Raw genomic sequence first — 24,010 nt, forward strand, 5'->3', positions numbered from 1 at the left:
CCAGCTGTTTGTATGCTGGTTCCACATTAAGACTTGAATGAGATGTTGAGTTTTGGAAAGCAGGTGCATGGAATCTGATCCACCAATAAGAGGAGGAGACATTTTAAGCAGCTGAAAATTGTTTAAGAATTAGTTCATTCCCTTGGCTATTGTAGCAGAAGCATCTTTTCTCAGCCAGCAGTGAGATAATGATGTTACGTTCCTGGGATTTTGACTTCCAGTACTTTACACATCAGTCATGATATAATCTGCTTCCAAACTACTACCAGTAGCTGTGATTCACTCACTCTGCTTCTGTCATCAACCAGTCCCTCCAAGATTCTTCACATTCCCAGCTCCATAAAATCCAAGCATAAAATAAATGAGAATCAATTAAGATTGTTTGTGAGGTGAAATATCCTTTCTTATCCTTTCTCATAGAATCCCTTTGCATGCATGCAAGTTACAAACAGTTTAGGAAGTTCAGACTGCAGCTGCTGCTGTTGTTTTCACAGCAAGGATAAGCTAGTTTATGATAATTATTTAATCACGTTAGAGCGCTTTTCATATATTAAGTATTTTTATAATACTGATCCAGGTTAGCATTCACAACAAAGTCAAAATGAGGCTGAATGAGTAACAAATCCAATTTCATCTAACAACTTTATTATCTCTAATACATTTTATAGCAATGCTTGTATACAGATATATTGAGAAAGTAGTATCTCTGTCACTCAGTTTTACTGAAGTTTATACTAGCACCAAGCCTTCAACATAATGTCTTCTAAGTTGCAGTTGTTTTGATATTTCTATATAAATCAAATAGAATGGAATGTATAAAAAATTTCTTGGAAAATAAAGTTATACATTGATCAAACTAATACAAAAAGCCTTGGAAGCATGTGAAATATTTTATGCATGGAAAGATATGGAGTCATTTATGAATAAAAAATATTTTCCAAATAAAAAGGCTTATAGGTTAATGTTAGGATTTGATTTTCTGTTAGTATTTTATCTGACCTTTCTTGAATTTGTAATGTTCATTACTCAAGTATATTTATACAAATAATTGTTGTGAAGTGTGTCTGTGTCTGTACAGGCACATAAATATTTTAAATTGGCATAATTAAACATGAATACTAATTCAGTTACAATGGGCAACTGATCTATAACAGCTGGAATTCATTACAGCCTTGAGTAACAATACTGTATGTTGTCTGCTGAGGAAATATAGTGATAATGAATAGAGTTCTACCATATATCTTGTTTTTTTACTCCTCATTAGCATACCAGAGCAGAATATGCTGTCAGGATAGTTATGAAATGCTTTGAAAGCACATATAGCAAACTAAAAAGGGAAACCAATGATTGAACACTTTTGCTTTTGATCAGGAAATGGCAGCACCAAATTTTTAACTAATGTGCTTATTATTAAGTATTCTGATGGTTTGCTATAGTTTTGTGCATTGAATGATACATGTGCTATTCTGAATGTATTCTAATGAGAAACATAAAATATAATCAATGCGAGTTTCAGCATTTGTTTCAATGGATGATAGGTTGAAACTATCTTCATCACTTCTATTGCTTGCAAATAAAGCATCCTATCACTTCTTTATTTTATTTGTTTAAGGCATTTGTATACTGCTTAGTGTCCAAGATTTCTAAGCTGTGTACATAAAATATTTTAAAAATACAGATAATATGAACAGTTAAAATTTATCATAAAACAGAAGATGGCTTCAAAATTTTTGCTGAAATAGGAAAGTCTTCATCTAGTGCTGGAACTTCAGCAGGGACAGAGTCTGTCAATCTCAGAAGGTGCAAGGGAAACACAACAGTCTATGGCATTAATATTAAGATGGTGAATGATAGGCATGTGCATTTAGGAATCCCTCTGTGAAACCATCACCCACATGGTTGCCAAAACACACTCTCCCCAAATGATCCTTAGGTCGAGTCAAGCCAAGCACTGTCCAGTGTGCATAGCTGAATCCTCCCAGGCTAGAAGTATGTAAGACATAGATTATAGAAAAAGAAAGTATTTATTGTAAGTGTGGTTTTAACAATAAAGCACAGCATGCAGATACAGATAAAAGTTTCGTTCAAATAAGTTGTACTCTGAGTTTGCCTGTTGAAATTAATGGATCATGGACATATTTATTACTTTTATTTATTAAATTTCTATTCTGCCCTTCATCCAAGGATCACAGGGTGGTTTGCAATATAAAAATGCATAACATAGTAACAAACAAAAGCATTCATTAACTCAAAACAGTTGTTAATTCAATGGGTCTACTCTGAGTAAAGCCTAGTGGACTAACACCTATAGGCTGGCTTTATAATGAATGATTTTAACAACAATAAGAAAAGTTTTTTTCAGTCCCATCAAACACCCTATAGTTAAGTAATAAATTCCTGTGGTGTCTTGGAACTTCTATGCATGACCAGAAGTGCTCACATACAATAGTATTAGGGAAAGTGCTTTAATTGCAAGTTGGTGTGCAATTCCAAAATGTGAGCCATGGGATTTATATTCTCTAGCAGAATTTTGGCATCCATATTTTAAGGAAATTACATTACTTGTGAATGTAATTCAGAGCCCCTCCAAGTGTCCCTATTTTCCAGGGACAGTCCCAGATTTACAGATGCAGTCCCAGTTTCTGATTTGATCCCAGAATGTCCCGCTTTTCATTAAGACATCCCTGTTTTCATCAGAGAATGCTTATTATCACAAACTGGAGTCCACAAGGGAAGACATCAGAAGAAAGACACTAAGTACCATGAACATAAACCTTTCTCCAATTGCTCCCATTTCCCAGGATATAAATTACAGATAACTGAAAAAATGGGAAAACTCCCCAATAATTTTGAGGCATCTCAACTTGTACACTTTCTTTCCTCCTATCAGTAATTGCAGTTCTATGAAAACTGGTTTTGCTGAAGTGCTGTTCTCTACAGAAGTGTAACAGAACAATTTTATTTTAAATGCTGTTCACAGCATTTCACACAGTGCACTGAAAAAACTAGTATTGCTTGATTTACCAACCCAAGCAATCTAAGAAATTAATATCTTGACCATCTAAAATCCCTGAATACTGTGAAACTACAGGAACTCAAAAGCATGAAAGCATTGGGAGCCTAAGAACAAAACCGACTTTTTATATTAATGCAAACTTAATTTCACTGTTGATATTTATCTACTGTACTTTTAAAAGTATTTTGGTGTTGGAGAATCCAATAATCAACCCCAAGTGAGACAGTAATAGCCTAAAAGTCTATGGCATATGAACATCTGATTCTTTTCTCTCTGTGAGAACTTTGTGATTCTCTGTAACAGCAGTTTTCTAAGAATCAGGCTTGAATTGCTGGTGGTGGGAAAGGTCCCTCCCCTTGATTTCCCCATTGCAGTTTCCCTTTATTTAGCTTTCTCTGAAGAACTGCTTTTGTTTTATTTACGTTGCAAACTGCCTTAGGATTTTTAGTTATAAAGGGTGGTGGCATATGCAATGCCATAAAGAAATACAAAATGTCCTTGAATATTTCCCAAAAAGTTTCAGTGGGGATAAAAATTAGTTGTCAGGAGTACATGGTAAGAAGGCACTTTCCCTCAACTTTGGTTTCAGTACAAAATGTGATTTATTATTGTTGTAAACTTCCTTGGTCATTTGTAGTGATGGAAAGCAATGCAGAAAATCTGCCAGTAAATAAATGCAAGTTTTTGCTGTGCTGTTGACCACCGTAATATTTGACCAAATTACAGCTTCTGGATATGCATATTGGATAAGTGGCATTTGTTATCAGGCACCAAGAGAACTAGGGATTGGTGGACTATGTTTTTGTTTCGTTGCTAGTTCGCCTTTGTTAGAATATGCTCTCCAGTCTTATTGCCTTCATGCCATCAAGTGTCAATGCTTTTCAGAAAGGGTTGTGCAAAAACACTCTAGTCTCTCATTCATTTTTCATGTTTTACTTTTACAGCTGTTTCTTGTCGTTGTTGTTGGTCGCTGCCGTGGTCTGGAAAATCAAACAAACCTGCTGGGCTTCTCGACGAAGAGAGGTATCAGTAACACTGGAATTACTATGATGGGTTTTTTTTGTCTCAGAGCTGCAGGTGAACATGCAACCTGCTTGTCACACTTGGGAAATTAAGCGAAATCTTTTCACACATAACATTTTGTTCTTGCCATATTCAGGCAGTACAGGATAATCTGCTTTCTTTGCTTGGATAAACGTGGTTAGTTTACTACAAGTTTGACCTGTGAAAAAACTGTGCTGCTATTTTTTTACATCCCCTTTGTAAACAATAAATCAAAAATATCTGTTAAGGGTTAGCTGCAATTTTTCAAAGTTGGCCAAGGTCAGATTAGTTCGATATTTGCTCTGTTTTCATATATTTGGTGTACTCTGTCCACAACTGCTCTTTCTACATGTGCACCTGGATATTTTGCCCCTTTTCTTGGCTTGTTTGGAGGGCAGGTAGGAGCACCTAACTTTAAAAAGCAAACATAGCTTTGGATTTGCCCCACCTCTCCCTCTTCCTGGTTTTGTATACGTGAAGTGATGCTCAGTTCTGTTATAGTGCCTGCTGTATTAAGCTTGAAAATAAGAATCTGAAGTACATTTAGATGGCACTCTTGATTCTTTCTTTGCACTTACAGCCATAGCTTCAGTTCAAGCTGCTGCTGCAAAAGAAGACACTTTGTGGTCACAGCTTGATTAAAATAAAAAATAAAAAAATCATTATTTTCATCCACAGCTTAAATTGGGTCACATCTTTTAAGACTCAATGAGCATTTCCACGACGGTATAATAGTACTGAATAAATTAGATGGTGATTTAAAACTGTTGCTCTGAGTAACTTCAAAATCACTGTGATAAGAATAAATGTTTTACCGGCTAAGCTGATCTTAGAAATACATCACCCCTGCAGCTGTCAAAGCTTCCATGTCAAACTTTCAGACATAATGACTTGTGCAAGTGTATCCATTTATTAGTAAGAGATATCGGGTTGGAATTGTGAGCACAACTCTGCTCATGAAATTATGCTTTCTTGACTCATCTCATCCACTGCAGCCACTTTGGCCTTCCAAAAGCCATTCCTGAGGCCTTCTCCAGAGGAATGGCATGTGGTGGGGCATGGGGAGTTTCATGGGGGTGGGGTTCAGGAAGATTCCTTGTGTGAACAGAAGTGCTTTCCCCCCTGGTGCATAGTGTCACACTAATATGCAAAGTAATTCATGTAATTCATAAGCAGGGGGGGGTCAATGGAAATTAAATATTGATATATCTTTTGAATATTATATAACATTAGGATAAAATTGTGCAAATAGTTACTTATCAGAGACTAAATAGTTACTTCAAGGTACCCCAATTTATTGCTTAGCTAGCTAGCTTCTTAAAATAGCTTGATATATTTTGTAACCTTCCTGAAAACCTCCAATAGCTCATTATTGACTGTAGAATGATAATGATGTCATCTGACCATTATCTTAATTACTTTAATTACGTCAATTTATAACGTTATTTTAATTGGGAAGGTGGGAAAATGAATACTATTCCAGAGTCATAGGAAAAATATTTAATTGCAAAGAAATTGATTTAATTATGATGTAGCTGTTGAGACTTCCATTGTACTGTTGTTTGTTACACTTTCCACAAAACATAGCACTCATGCACTCTGAAAAGATTAGGTATGAAACATGTTTTGAAAACTCTTTCATGTACACATTCCTTTTGTGCTTAAATGCAGAGCAGAATGATACAGACTTGCATATGTCAACCTTTTGCGTAAAAAGGGCATCCTTTTATATCTACAAACTGAAGATTGTAGCCTATATGCTCTACACATGAGGAACACATGAAAGAGTGTAGAGCTGGACTGTGTTTTTTGCTCCTCCCTTGACATCAACATTGCCTTCTTTCAACATCTATGCGTTGCACACAGTTGTATGCAGAGAAAGTCCAACATGGGAGCTCCTACTCATGAGGCTCTTCATAATCAAGTGCTCCTGCTCTGGACTTTCTTTGCATGTAACTGAATACAACATAAGTCACATAATACTATACTATGTGTGAGGAGAATGGTTTGAAATGCAAAAGCTAATTAAAACTAATCTAATCTTAAATTAAGGCGCAGCAAAAAAATACCAGAGTGAATATTCTGATTATTTGAACAAACCATTATTTTTATCCATGCTTATACACAAATCACTTATGAAGCATGACTTAATATATTTGGTTAGAATTAATATGACAGAGAACTAAAACACAACCTCTGTCAATTATTTCAATCTAAACAGTTTTTCTGCCATTAGATTGGATATTTTTTTTTAAAGTACCTGTAAACATTGTTAATATCATGTTGTCTTGCTATTTATGGTTAAATACATGTCAGAGATTTGAATAATGATTGTGTCCAAGTGTTTACTAATCCTGAATGGTTGGATTCAGTTCCTATTCTATTCAAAGGGACCCAGGTTTCACTGATTATAAAATGGACTTAAGTTCAGCAAATTTACATCATGTTTTTCTATGCATGTGTTCATGGAAGTTAGTTCCATTATGTTCAGAGGAGCTTACTTCTTTGTACACCATGTCCAGTGAAGCTGTAGGTGGAGGAGCATGCGGCCAATAACAACATATAGCCAGGTGCTGGATTGAAATTAGGCCACAACTTTATTGATTACAGCAGAATAGATTTGGCATAGGCATTGGTCATATATCCATTAATCAACCAGCCCACTTACTGATACATTGTTCACTAAAAGATGGGGGTTGGCTGACGTTGGGGTTCCTCATGGCACGAACCATTTCCGGTAGGGCCATTCAGCCACTGGTAGGGGATGCTCTGACCCTTCAGCCCCCTAGCTGGGCTTCTGGACCCTCCAGGGTCACTTAAGGGAATTCCCATACATATGAGATGGGTAGAATGCCTCTTCCTCCTAAGGATCCAGCCAGTGCCTCTCCCATCTTCATAAGTTGTGATGGAGGAGTTTGGATTTGATATCCCGCTTTATCACTTCCTGAAGGAGTCTCAAAGTGGCTAACAATCTCCATTTCCCTTCCTCCCCCACAACAAACACTCTGTGAGGTGAGTGGGGCTGAGAGACTTCAGAGAAGTGTGTCTGGCCCAAGGTCACCCAGCAACTGCAGGTGGAGCAGGGAATAGAACCCGGTTCACCAGATTACGAGTCCATTAAAGACAGTTTGCATGTAGGCAAAATTCCTCCCAGCCCTAAAATGAGCAACAGTCCATAGCAACGTCATTGGTCAACAGACTCATTTCTGCAGAGGAGTCAGAGGTTTACAATAGAGAGTGAGTGGGAGGGAAAGTCTGCCAATACTGAGGTAGGGTGAGCATGCAAGACCCACCTTTAATGCCCAAGGAGTGGACCAGAGGGCAATCTATTTTCTTGCAACTTCATTTGAAGGATGGGCTGTGCCTGTCTCAGGAACTATGCAGATGTAAGGTCTCATGAGCCAAACTAGAAGCTGTATTAAGCTTATCATTGGTGCCTATCAATAGTAGGATGTTCACAGTTGGACATGCTTGAAAGCCTTCTCACAATCAGGGGGCCTCATCTGCATTTCATCTTAAGGCACAATGCCCCAAAAGCACTGTAATTGCTGCTGCATCCTGCCCATTTCCCTCATGTCTTTCTACAGTGCTGGGCAGGCTCTTAGGCTGAATGGTGTAGAAGGCATTGTAAATCACTTGAGGAGGGAATGGAGCACAACTGGTGAGAGCTGTGGCCTTGAAAGAGTCTTGAGGGCTGTATAGTGAGCCTAAAGTTCCTCACCCTGTTCACATAATTAAATATTTTTCTTGAGTAAATGTTATTTCCATTTTTATGAACAAAATATTTTGTATGTGGGAAGTGTCTGTGGAATTAATATTAGCATTGTTCCTGGTGTTCTGCTCTCAAGAACATAGCATTGTTCCTGGTGTTCTGCTCTCCAGAGGTAACATTGGGAGTTGGTCACCAAAATTATGTCTGCCTTCAAAGGTGAATAATCTCTAGTTTATGAATTATTTTTGTTAAGGGTCTGCATTAAGTAATCCCCCTCATCAGTACTTGAAACAGAACTGCTTTGAAATGCAATGGCCCTGTGCTTCTTCATTAATGACAATTTTACATTCTGTTGGAATTGGGCATTTATACATCCATTGCAAAAGTTGAGGCAAGTAATTAGCCAGAGGTTCAGCAGCTTTTTAGTGAAGAGACTTTTAAGTGGTGGTATTATAAGTGAATGCTTTCTTCTTTATAGGTCTCTTATGCAAAAGTGTAGGCTTTGATGTTATTGACGTTGAATATTATAGTTGGAGTTCTTTTTTTAGTCATGTGGTTATTAGTAAGAAGCAAATACAGGTCAAAATGGAGATTCAGGTTTCACATTCAGTAGCTTGTTACATTTTCACTGACAGGAGCTGGGATCGAAATAACTGCTGACTCTTCTCTATACGCAGGATGGCTTTGGGCTTGTGGCTCCATAGGAACTGATTTTTACACCGAGACCTTTTTATGAGGTGGCTTAGTGAGCATTTACTTATCAAAGACAGGCAGAGGGGAAAGCAAACACTGGGTTCACCCAAGTCCTATCTAGACTAACTCTTTGGATCTTCTTTGCCCTTTTAAATAACCACCTTTTTTTGTTTAAATAACCACTCTTCTTTGTATACAAAAACCACTCTCTTGTATTTTAATTCTTTGAGCAGCACAAAGTTGTTTCCGAATAATTGAAAATCATTATTTGAATTCAAATTGTGAGTAATTTTATTAGGTCTAATTAAATAATCATAGCTAACATACTGAACATACATTGGTAGGAAGTAGCATCACAACAGCAAGCTGTGCCCCTCCCCAGCCTATATGCAATCAGCCAGAGCCATCCCTGAGACCCCAAGTCCTGGCCTGGCTACCCTGCCAATTGACTCTAGGGACCCACTTAGCACTGAGCTGCCCCTACTGTATGATGATTCTTGCCTGGCAAGCTGTGCTGTGATCCAGCAAGAGATGCAAACTGAGCCCACTGATCTCATGAAATGCTGATGCAAGCCATCTGTGAAATAAACACATTTGAGTGTATAGAGAATGACTTATAAGTCTGGTAAATATTACAAACATAGGGTTTGCCAACACCATGTTTAACTGTGTGTTTGCAGCTGCCCCATTTAATTTGTGTAGTCCACATGACAATCCAATCTCAATGCTTTTCACGTGTAAATTTGGATTCACCTGATACAGGGATAATCCGGTAAATTAGAGGAAATTTCCAAACCACTCAAATTGGCCTTCACATACAATTTGTTTCAGTGTTTTTCACAGTGTTTTTCTACTACTTTCCTTTCCATCCGCCCTACTTCCTCACTGCTTTCATTTCATTTTCAGCTGTACTTATACAGTGGTACCAAGGGTTAAGAACTTAATTCGTTCTGGAGGTCCGTTCTTAAGCTGAAACTGTTCTTAACCTGAGGTACCACTTTAGCTAATGGGGCCTCCCGCTACCGCTGCACCACCGCTGCACGATTTCTGTTCTCATCCTGAAGCAAAGTTCTTAACCTGAGGTACTATTTCTGGGTTAGCGGAGTCTGTAACCTGAAGTGTCTGTAACCTGAAGCATCTGTAACCAGAGGTACCACTGTAATGATTTCTGGTGTGCTCCTGAACAGAGGAATACATTTTTCTATTGATTCTCTCAGATTTGCACAAAACCAGAAAACTGTACAACCAAACTACATTAAAAAAAAAATCTACACCAGATATATTGGACAGCAATCTGAAAAGTGTGTGCTGAGGATTTACAGTTGCTTTAATTTCTTTTGCAGTGGGATAGTAGGGGCATGTCAGGAGCTTAGCCTTTTATATACATTTTTCTTTCGATCACTCAGATTTGCCTGTGTGCTTTTGCACAATACTTGAGGAAGGAGTTTTTAAAAGGGGAGGGAAGGGGGGGGGGACAATTTGAATGGCGGGGGGACTGGCTTAACAGCTAAATGATGCCCAAATGTTGATGAGCCCACAGCATCCTATAGAATGTTATTTATCTTTGTCATGAACTAAAATCTTCACTGTAGACCATAATTTATTATAATGTCATTATTCTGAGCAGCTACTTATTTGCTTAACATGGATGCCAAGATAAATTAACCATACTTTTTTCCTATTTATAATTAATAATTTACATATAACCTTTGGCTTTTCTTTTATCTTCAAGTATTGATATAAGACATATAAAATCAGCCTGTGTGTGGAAAGAATGCTTTGAAATGCAAAATCTAATTAAAATGGATGCAGTGTTATTTTAGGACTGTTGAACGATACTATAGGGAATATCATGAATATTTGAACAGACCATTATTTTTTTATCTGTGCTATTCAATTTATGCACCAGTCAATTGTGAAAAATGAGCTGGTTCTTTTGGTTTGAGTATAGTGAGCAAGAGAGGTAAATCAGCTGAAACACAAGTAATCAACACAATGAAACCATTTCTATACTTTTATTTGGGGATGTATACTTAGAATAAATTGTTAATTTGATCTGACATTACATGGGAAGTCATATAGATGCTTCATTTGCAGTTGCTGGTGATGAATTCCATCCTATACATGAGATAGAGCTGGCAGGCTCTACTCCCTTTCCCACTGGGTTATGGCTAGCACAAGTTTTCTTCCTACTATGGTCAAAGAGGCCTTCAAAGCTTGATTGGTGGCAGCTGTGGGTAGCAAGGCTGATGGATTCCCACAGCACGTGGAAGAGAGAAGGGAACTGCTGCTTCCTCTCATAAGTGGAGAATAACTAAGGAAGAACAAGGAGGGCACTGCTCTAGCTCTCTATAGGATGTATGCAAGTTGCTGCCAGCAGACTTAACTCAGTACCTTGACTTACAACTGCAGCAGTTCTGTGAGGACACAGGTAAGGAAGGAAAGAGTTGAGATTGGTTTGGGTACAGCCAGCTAGCGAAGAAATGCAAAGCAGAAGCTCATAAAGGAACTATATTCGAATATACTAAACTGTCGGGGGTGAGCAGGAAGTCCCATAAATCCCAGCCACAGAACTCATTCCCAGAAGGCTGGTGAATCTCTCTCAAAAGAGTAAGGGCACTTCCAGATGTTCCTGGTTTTCATGTGGGATTCATTCACATACCAGCAAATTCAGGTTGTACTATTAAAGCTGATTTTGATCTCTTGTGTGACAAACCCACTTCCCTAAAAGATCAGGCTTCTTGCGATAAGGAAAGTTATGGAGAACAAATTAGAATGAACCAGGCCATCTAAAAGTGCTCTAAGAGTGACAGCTACCAATAAGTTCTGCAAGACTCTTCCAGGATCTGCAGGCTGCTTCCTACCAGGGAGCCCTCAAGATCAGCCTTCCCTAGAATTTCTCCTGGCCCTAAGCCTAGCCCGAGTAATGTTAGGAGACCCTACAATGCTGTAACTTGGACTTGGACTCAAAAAAAGTTTTGAGTCTGTTTCCCTGGGGGCATGACACCCTCACAATCCCTTCTCTATCTCTGTTCCTAACCCCTAGGAGAGTGTACTCAGAATATAAATGAATATCCATTTTAGAAGGGAATGGGATCCTTCTAAAAGACCACTTTACACTTTCTTGGAGTGATGAATCCCTGTTTCTAGGAAGGGAGCATCTGTCAGGCTGGGGTCAGGGCACCCTGTCCCTGAAGGTCTCATCTACATAGCTTCTCCAGTTCAGCTGTGTGAGCCAAAAAAAGAACAGACTTGCAGAAAGCACAGGCCAACGAAGCCTGCCCTACAGGCTGATACTGTTACATGTGACACTCTGATTGATGCACTGCATAGTTTTCAAACCCTTCTGGCTTTCCAGCTTCATAATTGGCTCAGTCTTTAAGACAGCAACAATAGGGAGAAAGATGCTTGCTGTGGCCTTGATTGTGCCCTTGATGGAGGAACAGCTTTTCAGGCAGGAGAATTCATGGGGATTTGATTTTCACAAGGAGGTAGCTACTAAGGAGGGCCTATGTTCTCTGGGAAGCTGCAATTGTGAGTAATACAAACTGTGTTATGGTTTGGGTTCAATGCATAATTCCAAACATTTCCAAATTGGAACTGCTCAGCTACATCCCTAGTTCAGATCTTTGGAAACCCTGAATTCTCCTGAAGAGTTTGTTTTAACACATTGTAAACCAGAAGATAGGTGGCTGAAGCAGTAAGCTGAAGTTAGAGAAGGGAATCTTGAGGACAGTGCTCTTGGAATCTCAGTTGCATATTCTGTTACCTTGTTGTCTTAAACACATCCAATTTCACTCTGTTTCTCTCACTCACATTGTGCCATTTATGAGAAAATGGTATGGGGCATTTGCTGATGCATTTCTTAGTGTCTTCTGCTTGAACCCTGTTGGTGCCTGGGAAGGCAACAATTCAGGTTGCTGAATTAACCCTTGCATGGCTTGGGATACCAGTACCTGAAGGAACACCTCTTTCTTTCAGATTCTTAAACAATTTTTACATTTTTATTGGTATTCTTTAACATCATTTATGGAGTTTCTTTGGTCTGTCCTTGAGGAGGCAATTTTTTTGTTCGTTTGTTAAGGCTGGTTATGCCATATTAATTTGAAAGGTTGCATTTGTTTTTATTGAATATCTTTAATTATTTTATTGTAAGTTGCCCAGAGGCTTTGGCATAGGTGGCTCATGAATTTAATAAATAACTTAACTTGTTGGGACAGAGGTATTCAATAGTTTATCAACAGAACAATGAACCACTTGCTCATAAATCATATTATATATTGTGCTTATTTATTAAACAAGGTAATTGCCAATACAATTTGCATGGTTGGAAGCTGCATTCTCCCAAGATCTTCAGTCAGCTGGCAAAGGGTAGCAAAGCAGTTTTCTCCACATGCAAGGGGGTGGGGGAATGTGAAATTATGATATTTTAGATTGCAGTTCCCATACATGCTTTTGCTCTTTTGATACCTCTGGTCACTTCTCAAGGTTTTCCATTTAGTCTCATTTCCATTTGTTCTTTTGATACCACTGGTCACTTCCCAAGGTTTTCCATTTAGTCTCATTTCCATTTGCTCTGCTGAACATATTTAATATGCTCCATTATTGCAATTGCAGTTTTCTTTTCTAAGATAGATGTTTGTTAAATCTCAACTGAAGGTGCCTTTGATGTTGAATGGCTGGCATTTATGATAACAATAAAATAACTTGTATAAATGCGGGTACACATAATCATGGCTGGCAGCAATTTATTGTTATATGTAGTGTGTGTCCTGCATATTTAATACAAGTTTCTGAGAAGATAATATGATTGTAGTTATGTGGGACTAATGGTAAGATAAGGAAATTGGTTGTTTTTCATACAACTTAGAGATTTGCTGTAATACTCAATTGCAAGCTAGGGAAAATCACAATTTAAATGAGAAAAATGCTTCAGGATTTCTTTGGCAAGGTTAATGCTTAGTTCTTCTGTGAAAGAAGGCTGTAAATATGCTGTTAGGAGTGTCACTGACTTTGTCTTTCCATTTCCTATAAAGATTTAATATTAAATAGTACATAGTAAGCTCTTTGGAATACACAAAGTACCCCAGAAAGAGCACTGCTCCTCATTTAACACCCCACACTGTAAAGAGTGCTCACAAACATTTGTCATCATTTCACATTTATTATAATAAGCACATTTTTTGCAAGCAATTTCCCCCATATGTATTTTTGTACGTTATCTTCACACACTCATTATAAGCATTTTTGTACACATTTATAAGGCTGTAGAACAGCATTGCAGAATTCAGAGAAGTGTAAATTTCAAAGGTTAGCTGTGTTTTGGGGTGCCTATTCTTTCTGGAAGAGACCATTAGAAGAGGACCAAAATTATGGGTCTTAAATCATCAGAGAGTTAGGGACTTGTCTGTCCCCTGCAAGGGAAGTCAGGCTCCAGTGGATTGAGAGGACAAGACCAATAGTGGATCCAATGGTCAAGAAGGTGGTTTCTGCATATGCTGAAATGAGGGGCAGGGGAAGGTAGCCCATCTAGGAGAAAGAAAACTCTGATCTGAAACCTCCACTGCCTTGCGGTTACACTCATTCATGAGAAAGGCTTTGTGAGTAAACCCTATGAATAATCTATCTGCTGCCTTGCAAGACATTTTTTGGGCAGCCCAGGACTTCCATATTACACTGCTGAGGTTTATGCTCCAGAATAAAAACAAATAAAATCGAGAAAAGCAATTAAAAGCGACAGGTAAAAGCTAAAAATCCAATGCAGCAACAATACTGTAATCAAAACAGAAAGCCTGAAAAAAAGAAACTAGTCTTAAAAATAGCTAGTGATTGTTACTGAAAGGGTCCTGTCCCATGTCACTGCCAATTGCAACTCTCATGGTAGACACAATGCAAAGCTCCTCTGATGACAACAGTAGGGAGCCTTAAGAGTGCTTTGCCTGTCCTCACTCAACAGCATGATGTTGCAATTGTGTTTTATCACACGTAAACCAAATTCCTAGAAATCAGGCTTGAAAAAACAGGCTTATCGGAATGCAATGGACTAACAGCATCATATGTGTGAGAGTGAACAAAGCATGGCAATTCCACAGAAAGTGGTTAGTGAGAAATCTGACATATTCATAGACTCATGCTTTCATTTTACAATTTATACCTAGAAATCCATAACTGAAGGGCAGATAGTACTATGAAACATTATCATTTGTCTGCACACTCACCCTTTTTTTAATTCTCTGTGACAATTTAGTTTGCTGCAGTAGAATTCTGAACTAAGGGACAGCAAAAAAAGCATAGCTAATCAGATCTTGGGTTTGTTATTTATGTACAGCATTAATTTTACAATTTCTACAAGCCATGCTTTTATTAATGTTTTTAATTTAAGAAGCTGTTTCTGTCATTATTGGTATAGTTGCCATAATGGTGAAGCAGTGCAGAAATAGAAAAGGCATTCTGTAATATATGACTTAAATAAAGAAAACAAATGTAATGGATTAATAAGAATTTCAAGCAAAGCCAGCAAGCTGAAGTATTCTTCCTTCAAGCTGAGACATTTTGTGGGGAGTAAGAAATAAACTAGCTAACTCAGCCTTAGGACTAAATACAAATTATTATTATTATTGAATTTATATACCGCCCTGTACGCGGAGGTTTCAGGGCGGTTCACAGAGTAAAATCAAACTACAAAGTACATAATCAAAATAAAAACAGCAAGCCAATAACACCCCCCCCCAAAAAAAAACCCCCCACATTTTAAAATGGCATAGGATGTAAACCAGATCAACCAAAGGCCTGGTTAAAAAGGAACACTTTTTCCTGGTGCCTAAAGGTGAATAATGAAGGTGCCAGGCAAACTTCCCTGGGGAGAGCATTCCACAGAAGGGGTGCCACTGCAGAGAAGTCCTGTTCTCATGTTGCCATCATCCGGAAATCTCGAGGAGGAGGCACACGAAGAAGGGCCTCAGATGATGTAAACTGATCATTTTTTTCAACCGTTTCTTATACCAGAAATATAAACACTTTGGATATTAAAAATACTGTATTATTTCCAGACATAGTCATGCTTAAAGTAGACTCATTGGAATGAATCGGAATTAAGTTAGTCACTAATGCAAGTCCTATTAATTTCAATGGGTCCATTCTAAGCATGTTTGAGTCTGGATGCAGTGCATTAGATTTTACTACTTCTAGATTTTCCTAGGTGGAATAAAGGACTAAATAACAGATGAGAAACAACAGAAAAATTGTCCCTTGATGATGTGAAGTAAGTCATCATATGTATCAAATCAGCAAGTGCTGGACTTTGACTTCTAAGCTGTGAAGATTACTGCTATATTCATTGAGCCATCCTTTGGGGGGGAAAACCTCACAGTATTGTTGTGAATGTGAATCAGATATTTCACAACCAAAAGGGAGAAATTGTTGATTTATTAAAGGGTATAGCCAGTGACTTTATATAAAACAAGCCTGTTTTGAAAGTGGAAGATTGGAATCAGGTCAGACTAAATGGTGAACGAGGTGAGCAAATGTTATCCCTTCTGCCCAGCCCAGCACCCACGTTTTCCCTTTCAAGCCCCATATTTATCAATTCCAACCTTACAGACTTTGAATCTGAAATTTATTTATTTAGCTTTCCTAGACAAAAGCCACTGATTGACCTACAGACCTCAAAGTGTCCCTATTTTCCAGGGATGTCCCTGATTTAGAGGAGCCGTACCGGTTTCGGGTTTGATCCTGGAATGTCCTACTTTTCCTTAGGATGTCCCTATTTTCATTGGAGAAATGTTGGAGGGTGTGGACCTATCCTGGTCAGATTTGTTCAATTCCCTCTTTAAAGTCATAATCACATCTTGCGGCAGGGAATTTTATAAATGAATTATGTGTTGAGTGAAAAAAAACATACTTCCTTTTGGTTTGGCTATCCTGAACCCATATCCAGACAATTTTATTGAACAGCCAGAAGTTTGAGAATTATGGAGGAGCAAAGTTTTCTCTTCAGATTTTCCATACAATGCTCAACTTATAAACCTTTATCACACCTCTCCTCAATCATCTTTTTTCTTTAGCATCTCACAGGGAAAAGCTGTTGAAACTGCTTGTCCATTTGAGGCCTTTTCTGTACCTTTTCCAGCTTTATTGCACTATTTTTGATGTGGGCTGAACAAATGTGGATGGTACAAGGACCAAAGTGGACATGACAGCATATCTTGCATGCAAACAGAAATGTTAAAAGCAGCTGGCAAGAGGTTGGGGGACTTAGTTTGGCTATGACTTTATTTTTTTTTTTTTTTTTTAATATTTTATTAAGGATTTTCTTGTTTTACAGAAGTGTAGTGCCTCATATATATTTTTCCCCATGTAACATTTTTACAAATCCGTTTCATTTGTTGAGGCATTAGGGGGAGAAGAAAATAAAAATAAAAATAAAAAAAGGAGAGAAAAGAGAAAGGGGGGTGGAGAGAGGGAAGATGGATAAGGGTGGGATTGGGTGGCGGTGTTTCTATTATGTTTAATGTGTGTAGAGTTTGGTGTCAGCGTGCTTGTGTTGTTCACTTGTGTTCCTTTGGTGGTGAGAGAGGTTGGGGTTGGCCTAGGGTGTGATTGTTTGCTTGTGATTGGCTGTGGTGATCTTTGTTTTCGTGTGTGAGTGAGGTGGGTGGGTGTTTTGGATCAGGTTAGCCATATTGATTTGTATGCTGTTGGTGGATTATTGTCATTGTCCTGTTGGGCTGTGTGTGTGATAAAGGGGAGCCATACCGGGGTGAAGGCATCTTCTTCTGTTTGTCCCCGTGTCAGTTTCAGTTTATTAGTTAATTTTTCTAGTAGGGCTGTTTCCCATACTATTTGATACCATTGGTCCATGCTTACTCCTGACAGGTCTCTCCAGTGTCTGGTTATGGTGTTTCTGGCTGCTGAGAGCAGGTGGGTTATGAGTTCTTTGTGGTGTAAATGGGCATTGTTGTCTTGGAAGATGTTTAGTAGGGCCAATTCTGGGGTGGTGTCTATTACTTGCTTAGTTATTTTACAAATTTCTTGTATGGCTGTTGTCCAGAATAGTTGGATTTTGGGACACTCCCACCACATGTGGAAGTATGTGCCTGTGGAGGTGCACCCTCTCCAGCATTTTGGTGAGGTTCCTGGGTGTATTAGCGCTAGTTTCCTTGGTGTTAGGTACCACCTGTAGGTGAGTTTCAGTGTGAGTTCTTTTCTTTTCGTTGATATGGATTTAAAGGGGGGTTTAGACCACATTCTGGTCCATTGAGTGGGGTTTATCTCATAGCCTATGTCATTCTCCCATTGATTTTTGATTGCGTCTAGGGGATTTGCGAGATTTTGGAGTAGTATTTTGTATATTGCGGATACCATCCCTTTACCGTTTCCCTTTGTTGTTAGGAGGAGGTTTTCGAAGGTTGTCAGGGGCCTAGTTGCTGCTGATTTTACTGTTGGGTTGTTTAAGAGGGCATGTAGTTGGTGTTGTGTTAACCAGGGCATTTGGGTGTCTTCTAGTTTGTCTTGTATTTCTTGTGTTGACAAGGGTTTGTTATTTTTATAAAAGTCTATTAGGCGATACAAGCCTTTGGTTCGCCAGGTTTTTATCTGGAGGTTTTGTGCTGCATGGTGGAATAATGGGTGGTATGCCAGGGGGATTAGTGGGGATGGGGTTGGGGATAGTTTGCCTATTTGTGTTTTCCATGCTTTGAGCATGGTCTGTGTGTACCTGTTAAGTGTTGTGGGAATTTTCTTTAGTTTGTTTGGGAGGAGTGGGTATGTTGTGGTGCAGGTGTTTTCAATTGTGTCCTTCTCTAGGTGTACCCATTGTTTTGTCTCATCTTCTAGTATATATGGGATTATATGGCGTATTTGGTTGGCGTTGTAATATGCTTCTATGTTGGGGATTCCCCATCCTCCTTCTGAGGTGGGGAGGTGCAGGTATTTGGGGCTTATTCTTGGTTTTTTATGTGAGAAGATGAAAGAGTGTAGTTTTCTCTGCCAACTGTGAAGTTGGGTTGAGGGGATCCAGATTGGGAGGGTTTGGAATAGGTAGGTTAGTTTTGGGAGTGTGATCATTTTGATCATGGCTATTTTGTCTGAGAGAGTGAGGTTCATGTTATTCCATCTCTTTAGGTCTTTGTTAATTTGTCGCCACAGGGGCTTGTAGTTGTGGAGGTATAATTTATTGAGGTTTCTGGTTATTTGTACCCCTAGGTATCTGAACTTGGTGTGGCAAAGTTTTATTTTGGTGACCTTCGTGAGTTCTTTTTGGGTGTGAGGAGGGGTGTTGAAGCACATAGCTTCTGACTTTGTGAAATTTACCTGTAGGCCCGACACCATTGCAAATGCGTTGAGTTCTCTGATTAGGGAGGTTGCTGTGCTTATGGGGTCTGGTGTTGTGACCATTAGGTCATCTGCAAAGAGCCCTAATTTATAGGTCCTGCCTTTTATTTCCACTCCCTTGATGTCTGTGGCTGCTCGGATGCGGATTGCTAGGGGTTCCAGAGCCAGGATAAATAAGAAGGGAGACAGTGGGCATCCTTGTTTCGTGCCTCTTTGGATAGCTATAGTGTTAGAATCCATATTGTTAGTTCTGCATTTTGCTGAGGCTTGGGAGTATATTTGTTTGAGGATTTGTAGGAAGTTGGGGCCAAATTTCATGTTAGTTAGTACTGCTAATATGTATTTCCACTCCAAGCAATCAAAGGCTTTGAGTATGTCTAGGGACATAATTGTCAATGGGAGTTTGGTTGCCTTGCTGTGTTCGATCAGGTTCAGTAGTTTCCTGATGGGGTCTGTTATATTGCGGCCAGGGACAAAGCCAGTCTGGTCTGGGGCTATTAACTTGTGTAGGAAGATTTTTAGGCGGTTGGCCAAGATTGATGTGAATATCTTGTAGTCTTGGTTTATTAATGAGATTGGGCGGTATGATTCTACTTTGAGGCTGTCTTTTAGTGGTTTTGGGATGGAGACTATTTTGGAGTGGGTCCAGGTTTTGGGGATGGGGCCTCCTTTTATGATGTCGTTGAATAGGCGGGTCATGTAGGGCATCAAGGGTTCTTTGAATTTCTTATAGAATTCTGCTGTGAAGCCGTCTGGGCCTGGGGCTTTGTGTGGTTTCAAGTTTTTGAGGACCGCATCTATTTCCTCTGGGGTGATAGGGCTATCCATGAATTCCTGTTCCTCATCAGTTAGGGTAGGCATGGTCAGTCCTGCTAGAAATTTTTTGATTTCCCTCTCTGGTGGGTTATGGGAGGTGTATAGGTTGGAGTAAAATTCTGCAAATTCTGAAATTATTTCTTTGGGGGAGAATGTTATGTTGCCGTCTTTTTTGGTGATGCAGTGTATTCTTGTTTTGAGTGCTTTTTTCCTACATCTATTTGCTAGTATTCTGGAGTTTTTCCCTCCATATTCATAGAAACGTTGTTTAGAGTATAGAATGTTGATCATTGTTTTGTTGATTTCTAAGGAGTCTAGTTCTCTCCTTTTCTGTTCTATAAGTTTGAGGAGTTTTTTAGATCCTGTTTGTTTGTAGCGTGATGAGAGGGCTGTGATGTCTTGTTCTATTTTGCTAATTTTTGAGGAGGTTTGTTTTTTAAGGAATGTTTTCTCTTTTATGCAAGCTCCTCTGGTGACCGCTTTCATTGCGTCCCATAGGAGGGGGGTTGTTGTATTGTTTACATCGTTTTCTTTGAAGTAGTTTTGGAGGGTTTTTGTGAGACTCTCTCTAATTTGTTTGTTTGTAGTTAGGATGGGACTGAAGGACCAGGATGGGGTGGTTTGTGTTCCTTCTCCTATTTTAACAGTGACTTCTACTGGGGCGTGATCTGTGATTTTAATGTTACCTATGTTTGTTGATTCTACTGAGGGAATCAGACCCTGTGTGAGTAGAATGCTGTCCAGTCTGGACACTGTATCATGGCGTCCCGATTGGAATGTATGGCTGATGTCTCCCGGGTTTTGCTCACCCCAAATGTCATAGAGACCCCTGTTTTTTAGCATTTTTAGTAACTTGTAAGAGTTCCTGGTTGTTGGGGGTTTCCTTCGGAGGAAGGTTGCCCATGGGGTTGTGGGGTGGATATCTTTCAGGGATATACCTTTCATATTTAGATTGAGGTCCCCTCCTAGGATTGCTTCCCCTTCAGAGAAGGAGAGGAATTTGTTTAGTGTTTTCTGGAAGAATTCTAGTTGTTTCGTGTTTGGGGCATATATGGAGCCGATTGTCAGTTTGATTTTGCCATCTAGTGTCCCTTTAGCGAAAATGAATCTGCCTTTTTTGTCCTTGAGGACTGTTGTGGCAGTGAAGTTCAGGTCCCTACTGAGTATTATGGCTACACCACGGGCTTTCCCTGAGCCTTGTGCGACCCACTGTTGACTAAAGCGGGGGTCGCTCAGGAGTTTGCTGCCTTTGGGTGGATTGTGTATTTCTTGTAGGAAGGTGATGTGTGGTTTCATGGTGTTTATGTATGAGGTGATGCGTTTTCTTTTGATGGGGTTTCCCAGCCCCCTCACGTTTAATGTAATTGCTTTTAGGTTAGCCATTTTGTTTATCTATTATGTGGGGCGATTCCATGCCAACCCGTTCGGGTTGTCTTGTGTCTCTCTCTTCGTGTTGTTTAAAGAACCAGTGGGGTTGCGCTGACCTAGGGTGTGGTGGATGGGGGGCTAGTAGGATTAGAGTGAGATTTGGGTTAAAGAGTAGGGGGTAAGTTGTAGGGAGTTTCCTATATGTAGTCATATAGGTGTTTGTTTGGGGTATTTTGGGCCATCTGGCATTTAGCCAGTTGGTCCTAGGTCTCAGCTGGTGTGGAAGGCCGTGTTCAAGGACAGGCCGTCCCCCCTGTTGTCTGCGATAGGGGGTGATCAGCGAGACAGTGTGAAGTGACTTTGTAACGTCGCTGTCAGGTATAAGGTTTGTAAGCAGTGTTGCCAGTATTATGAGCAACATTGTTGGTGTGTTGGGGTGGGGATGTGGGTGCTGGTACGCTCTGGTGCCACCATAGTGCTGGTTGGGTATCAGATTTTAGCCTGATTGTGGGTTGTGTTATTAAGGTTGGAGTTGTTTTTCCTTAGTATGGAGTATGAGGATGTTGAAGGTGTGGGTGATGGGGAATGTGGTTGAGGTCGTATGGACTGGTGTTGGGGTGGGGATTTCTGTGGGGGTGCGGGGCTGGGGGGGGTGTTGATGGTGTTAACTAAATCTATGTTTTGGGGGGGAGGGGGAAAAAAAGGGGGGGAAATCACCAGTCCTTCAGTTTGTGGTTTTTTCCTGGTTGCTTCTTTCAGCCGGGGTTGTTGTTGTTGTAGGGTTGTCCATCTGCGATGAGTTGGTTTGGTTGATCTTGGTCTGGTTTCTTGTGTCGTATGGTCGGCGGGACGGTTCTGAGCATGATGCTTGCCTGTATTGGTTTGCGTTGTTGCGCCGCTTCTGTTGTATCTTTTTCTTCTGTACCATTGTCCAGTTGTTTGCTGTTGTTTCCTCATGGTTGGGGCTGTCGCTTGGTGGGTTTGTCGGTTTCCATTCTGGTGGGAGGTCGAGTTCAAGGTTCTTTAGTAGTTGCAGGGCCTCGGGTATGTTGGTAGCCATGTGTTGTGTTGTGTTCGTTGTTACAATGAGGCGGAAGGGGAAGCCCCATCGGTATTTGATCCCTGCTTGTTGGAGACGCTGGGTGCATGGGCGCAGGCTTTTCCTCCGGTTTAGGGTATCCTGCGATAGGTCCTGTAAGGCCAGAATGGGGGTTTCTCCATATCGAAGGTTGCTTGAGTTTCTGAGTTGATGCCATATTTCTTCCTTCTTTCGGTAGCGTGTGAAACATACAATGATGTCTCTTGGGGGGGCGCTGGGTTTTGGCATAGGTTTTAGGGCTCTGTGAGCCCTCTCCAAGTCCTCTGCCTCAAGTTTCAGGCTTGGGATTGTGTTTTTCAGCCAGCGTATAATTAGGTCCGCTGGGCTTTTCTCCTCTGTTTTTTCAGGAAAGTTGCGGAAGCGGATGTTACAACGTCTATTGCGGTCTTCAAGGTCGGCTTGCTTAATTTTCATCTCGTTGTGTTCTGCTTCCATTTGGTTTACCAGTTCGTCCAGTTTCTTGTTCACACGTGCGTTCTCCTCCCGGTATTGTTCTATTATTCTTTCTTGCATTTGGTTCTTGTTCTCTAGAGCTTCCACTTTGGAGGTTAGATTGTTGATTAGTACCTGCATGGGAGCCATTGTGGCCTTCAGTGCTTCTTCTAATCGTGCTTCCATTTCCCTCAGATCTCGTTTCGTTATTGGGTGGTCATCATCTTGAAGGGAAGCTACCATCTTAGCATTGTTTGCCATCTCCCTGGTTGGTGTCATCTCGGTCTCCCTGATGGTTTTGGTTTGAGGTTGGCTTGGCGTCCTCTTGGGGTTGGGCGTGTGATGGTTAGGAGTTGTGGCAGTGGTGATTCCTGGGTATTGTTGGGTTGCTGAGCTGATCAGGCTTTGTTGGCTGGTGGCTTTTACAGAGCGTTTCGATTAGGTGGTCATTTGTGTCACTTCTAGCCTGTGTTTTAAGAACTTCTCTAGGGCTTCTGTAGATGCCTCAGCGGTGCCGCCGAGGCGGGGGGGGGGGCAGGTAAGCAGAGATGGGTAGACTAATGGACAGACAGTTCATATAAAGGGAAGGGGGTTAGCAGGTAGAGATGCAAGAGATTAGAGGGTATATGTTTAATTTTCCTCCATTTTTAATTACTTTCCCACAAGCAAAAAATAACAACAATAACCAGGGGGAAATATTATTCTTAAGAAAAACAAATCAAACAAAACCATGCAGTTATTTTTTGTTCTCCAAATGGGTATATGGAGGAAATTTTTGTTTTAAAAGAGAGTGGTGGTCATAGCTGGGGGCGAAAGATTCCCCCCTCAGGAGCAGGCGAACAAGAGCTTTAAAAAGAGAAAGAAAAGAAGAATAATTGTATGGCTCTGCTCTGTCTTTTAAAAAATAATAATAATATGTCCCCCCAACCACCGCCACCACTCTCCGTCTGCAGAAAAGCAACCAAAAATGTACGGGTAAAAGATAAAAATGAGAATTAAAGGTAAAAAAAAAAAAAGGGGGGGGTGTCTTTAAATAGAGCTTTTTATTTATTTATTTTTTTTTTTTAATGAGTAAAGTATAGGTAAAAGAGGGTAGGTAAAAGAGAGTGGAAAGTCTGGGGCGGAGTGGCAGTCCCAGGAAATGGCCTGTGATGGTTCAGGGCTGTTTTCTGGATACTGCCATTTTAAATCTTAAGAGGGGGGTTTGAGGTGGAAATAAAATGAGGTTTAAATTGAGGATGTGTGTGTGGAAAAGTGTGTCTTTAAATAGTGAGTAGAAAAGATAGAAATAAAAGTAAAGATTCAAATAAAGGGTGGCTGCAGCAGCAGTGGCCCCTCTTTTAAAAAGAAAAGTGGTAAAAGTAGGTATATGGGGGGGGGGAGGGATAAGAAAGATGTATATATATATTTTCTTTACAGGGAGGGAGGGAGGGGGAGGAAGGGGTTAAAAAAAAAGGGGGTGTTAAAAAAAAAAAAGGGGGGGAAGGTTGTTTTTTCT

At 40.0% G+C, this 24,010-nt stretch overlaps 1 protein-coding gene across 3 annotated transcripts in view; it reads left to right on the forward strand.

Moving 5' to 3' along the window:
• Positions 1-24,010, forward strand: part of ATRNL1 (attractin like 1) — a 501,150-nt gene that overhangs the window by 250,947 nt on the left and 226,193 nt on the right. For all 3 annotated transcript variants that reach the window (XM_028730150.2, XM_028730148.2, XM_028730149.2), the window contains one exon: positions 3,961-4,039. In XM_028730150.2, coding sequence (XP_028585983.2) covers positions 3,961-4,039 — 79 coding nt within the window. The remainder of the gene's footprint in view (positions 1-3,960; positions 4,040-24,010) is intronic.

Source organism: Podarcis muralis, chromosome 6 (assembly GCF_964188315.1).
Source record: "Podarcis muralis chromosome 6, rPodMur119.hap1.1, whole genome shotgun sequence".
NCBI lineage: Eukaryota > Metazoa > Chordata > Lepidosauria > Squamata > Lacertidae > Podarcis > Podarcis muralis.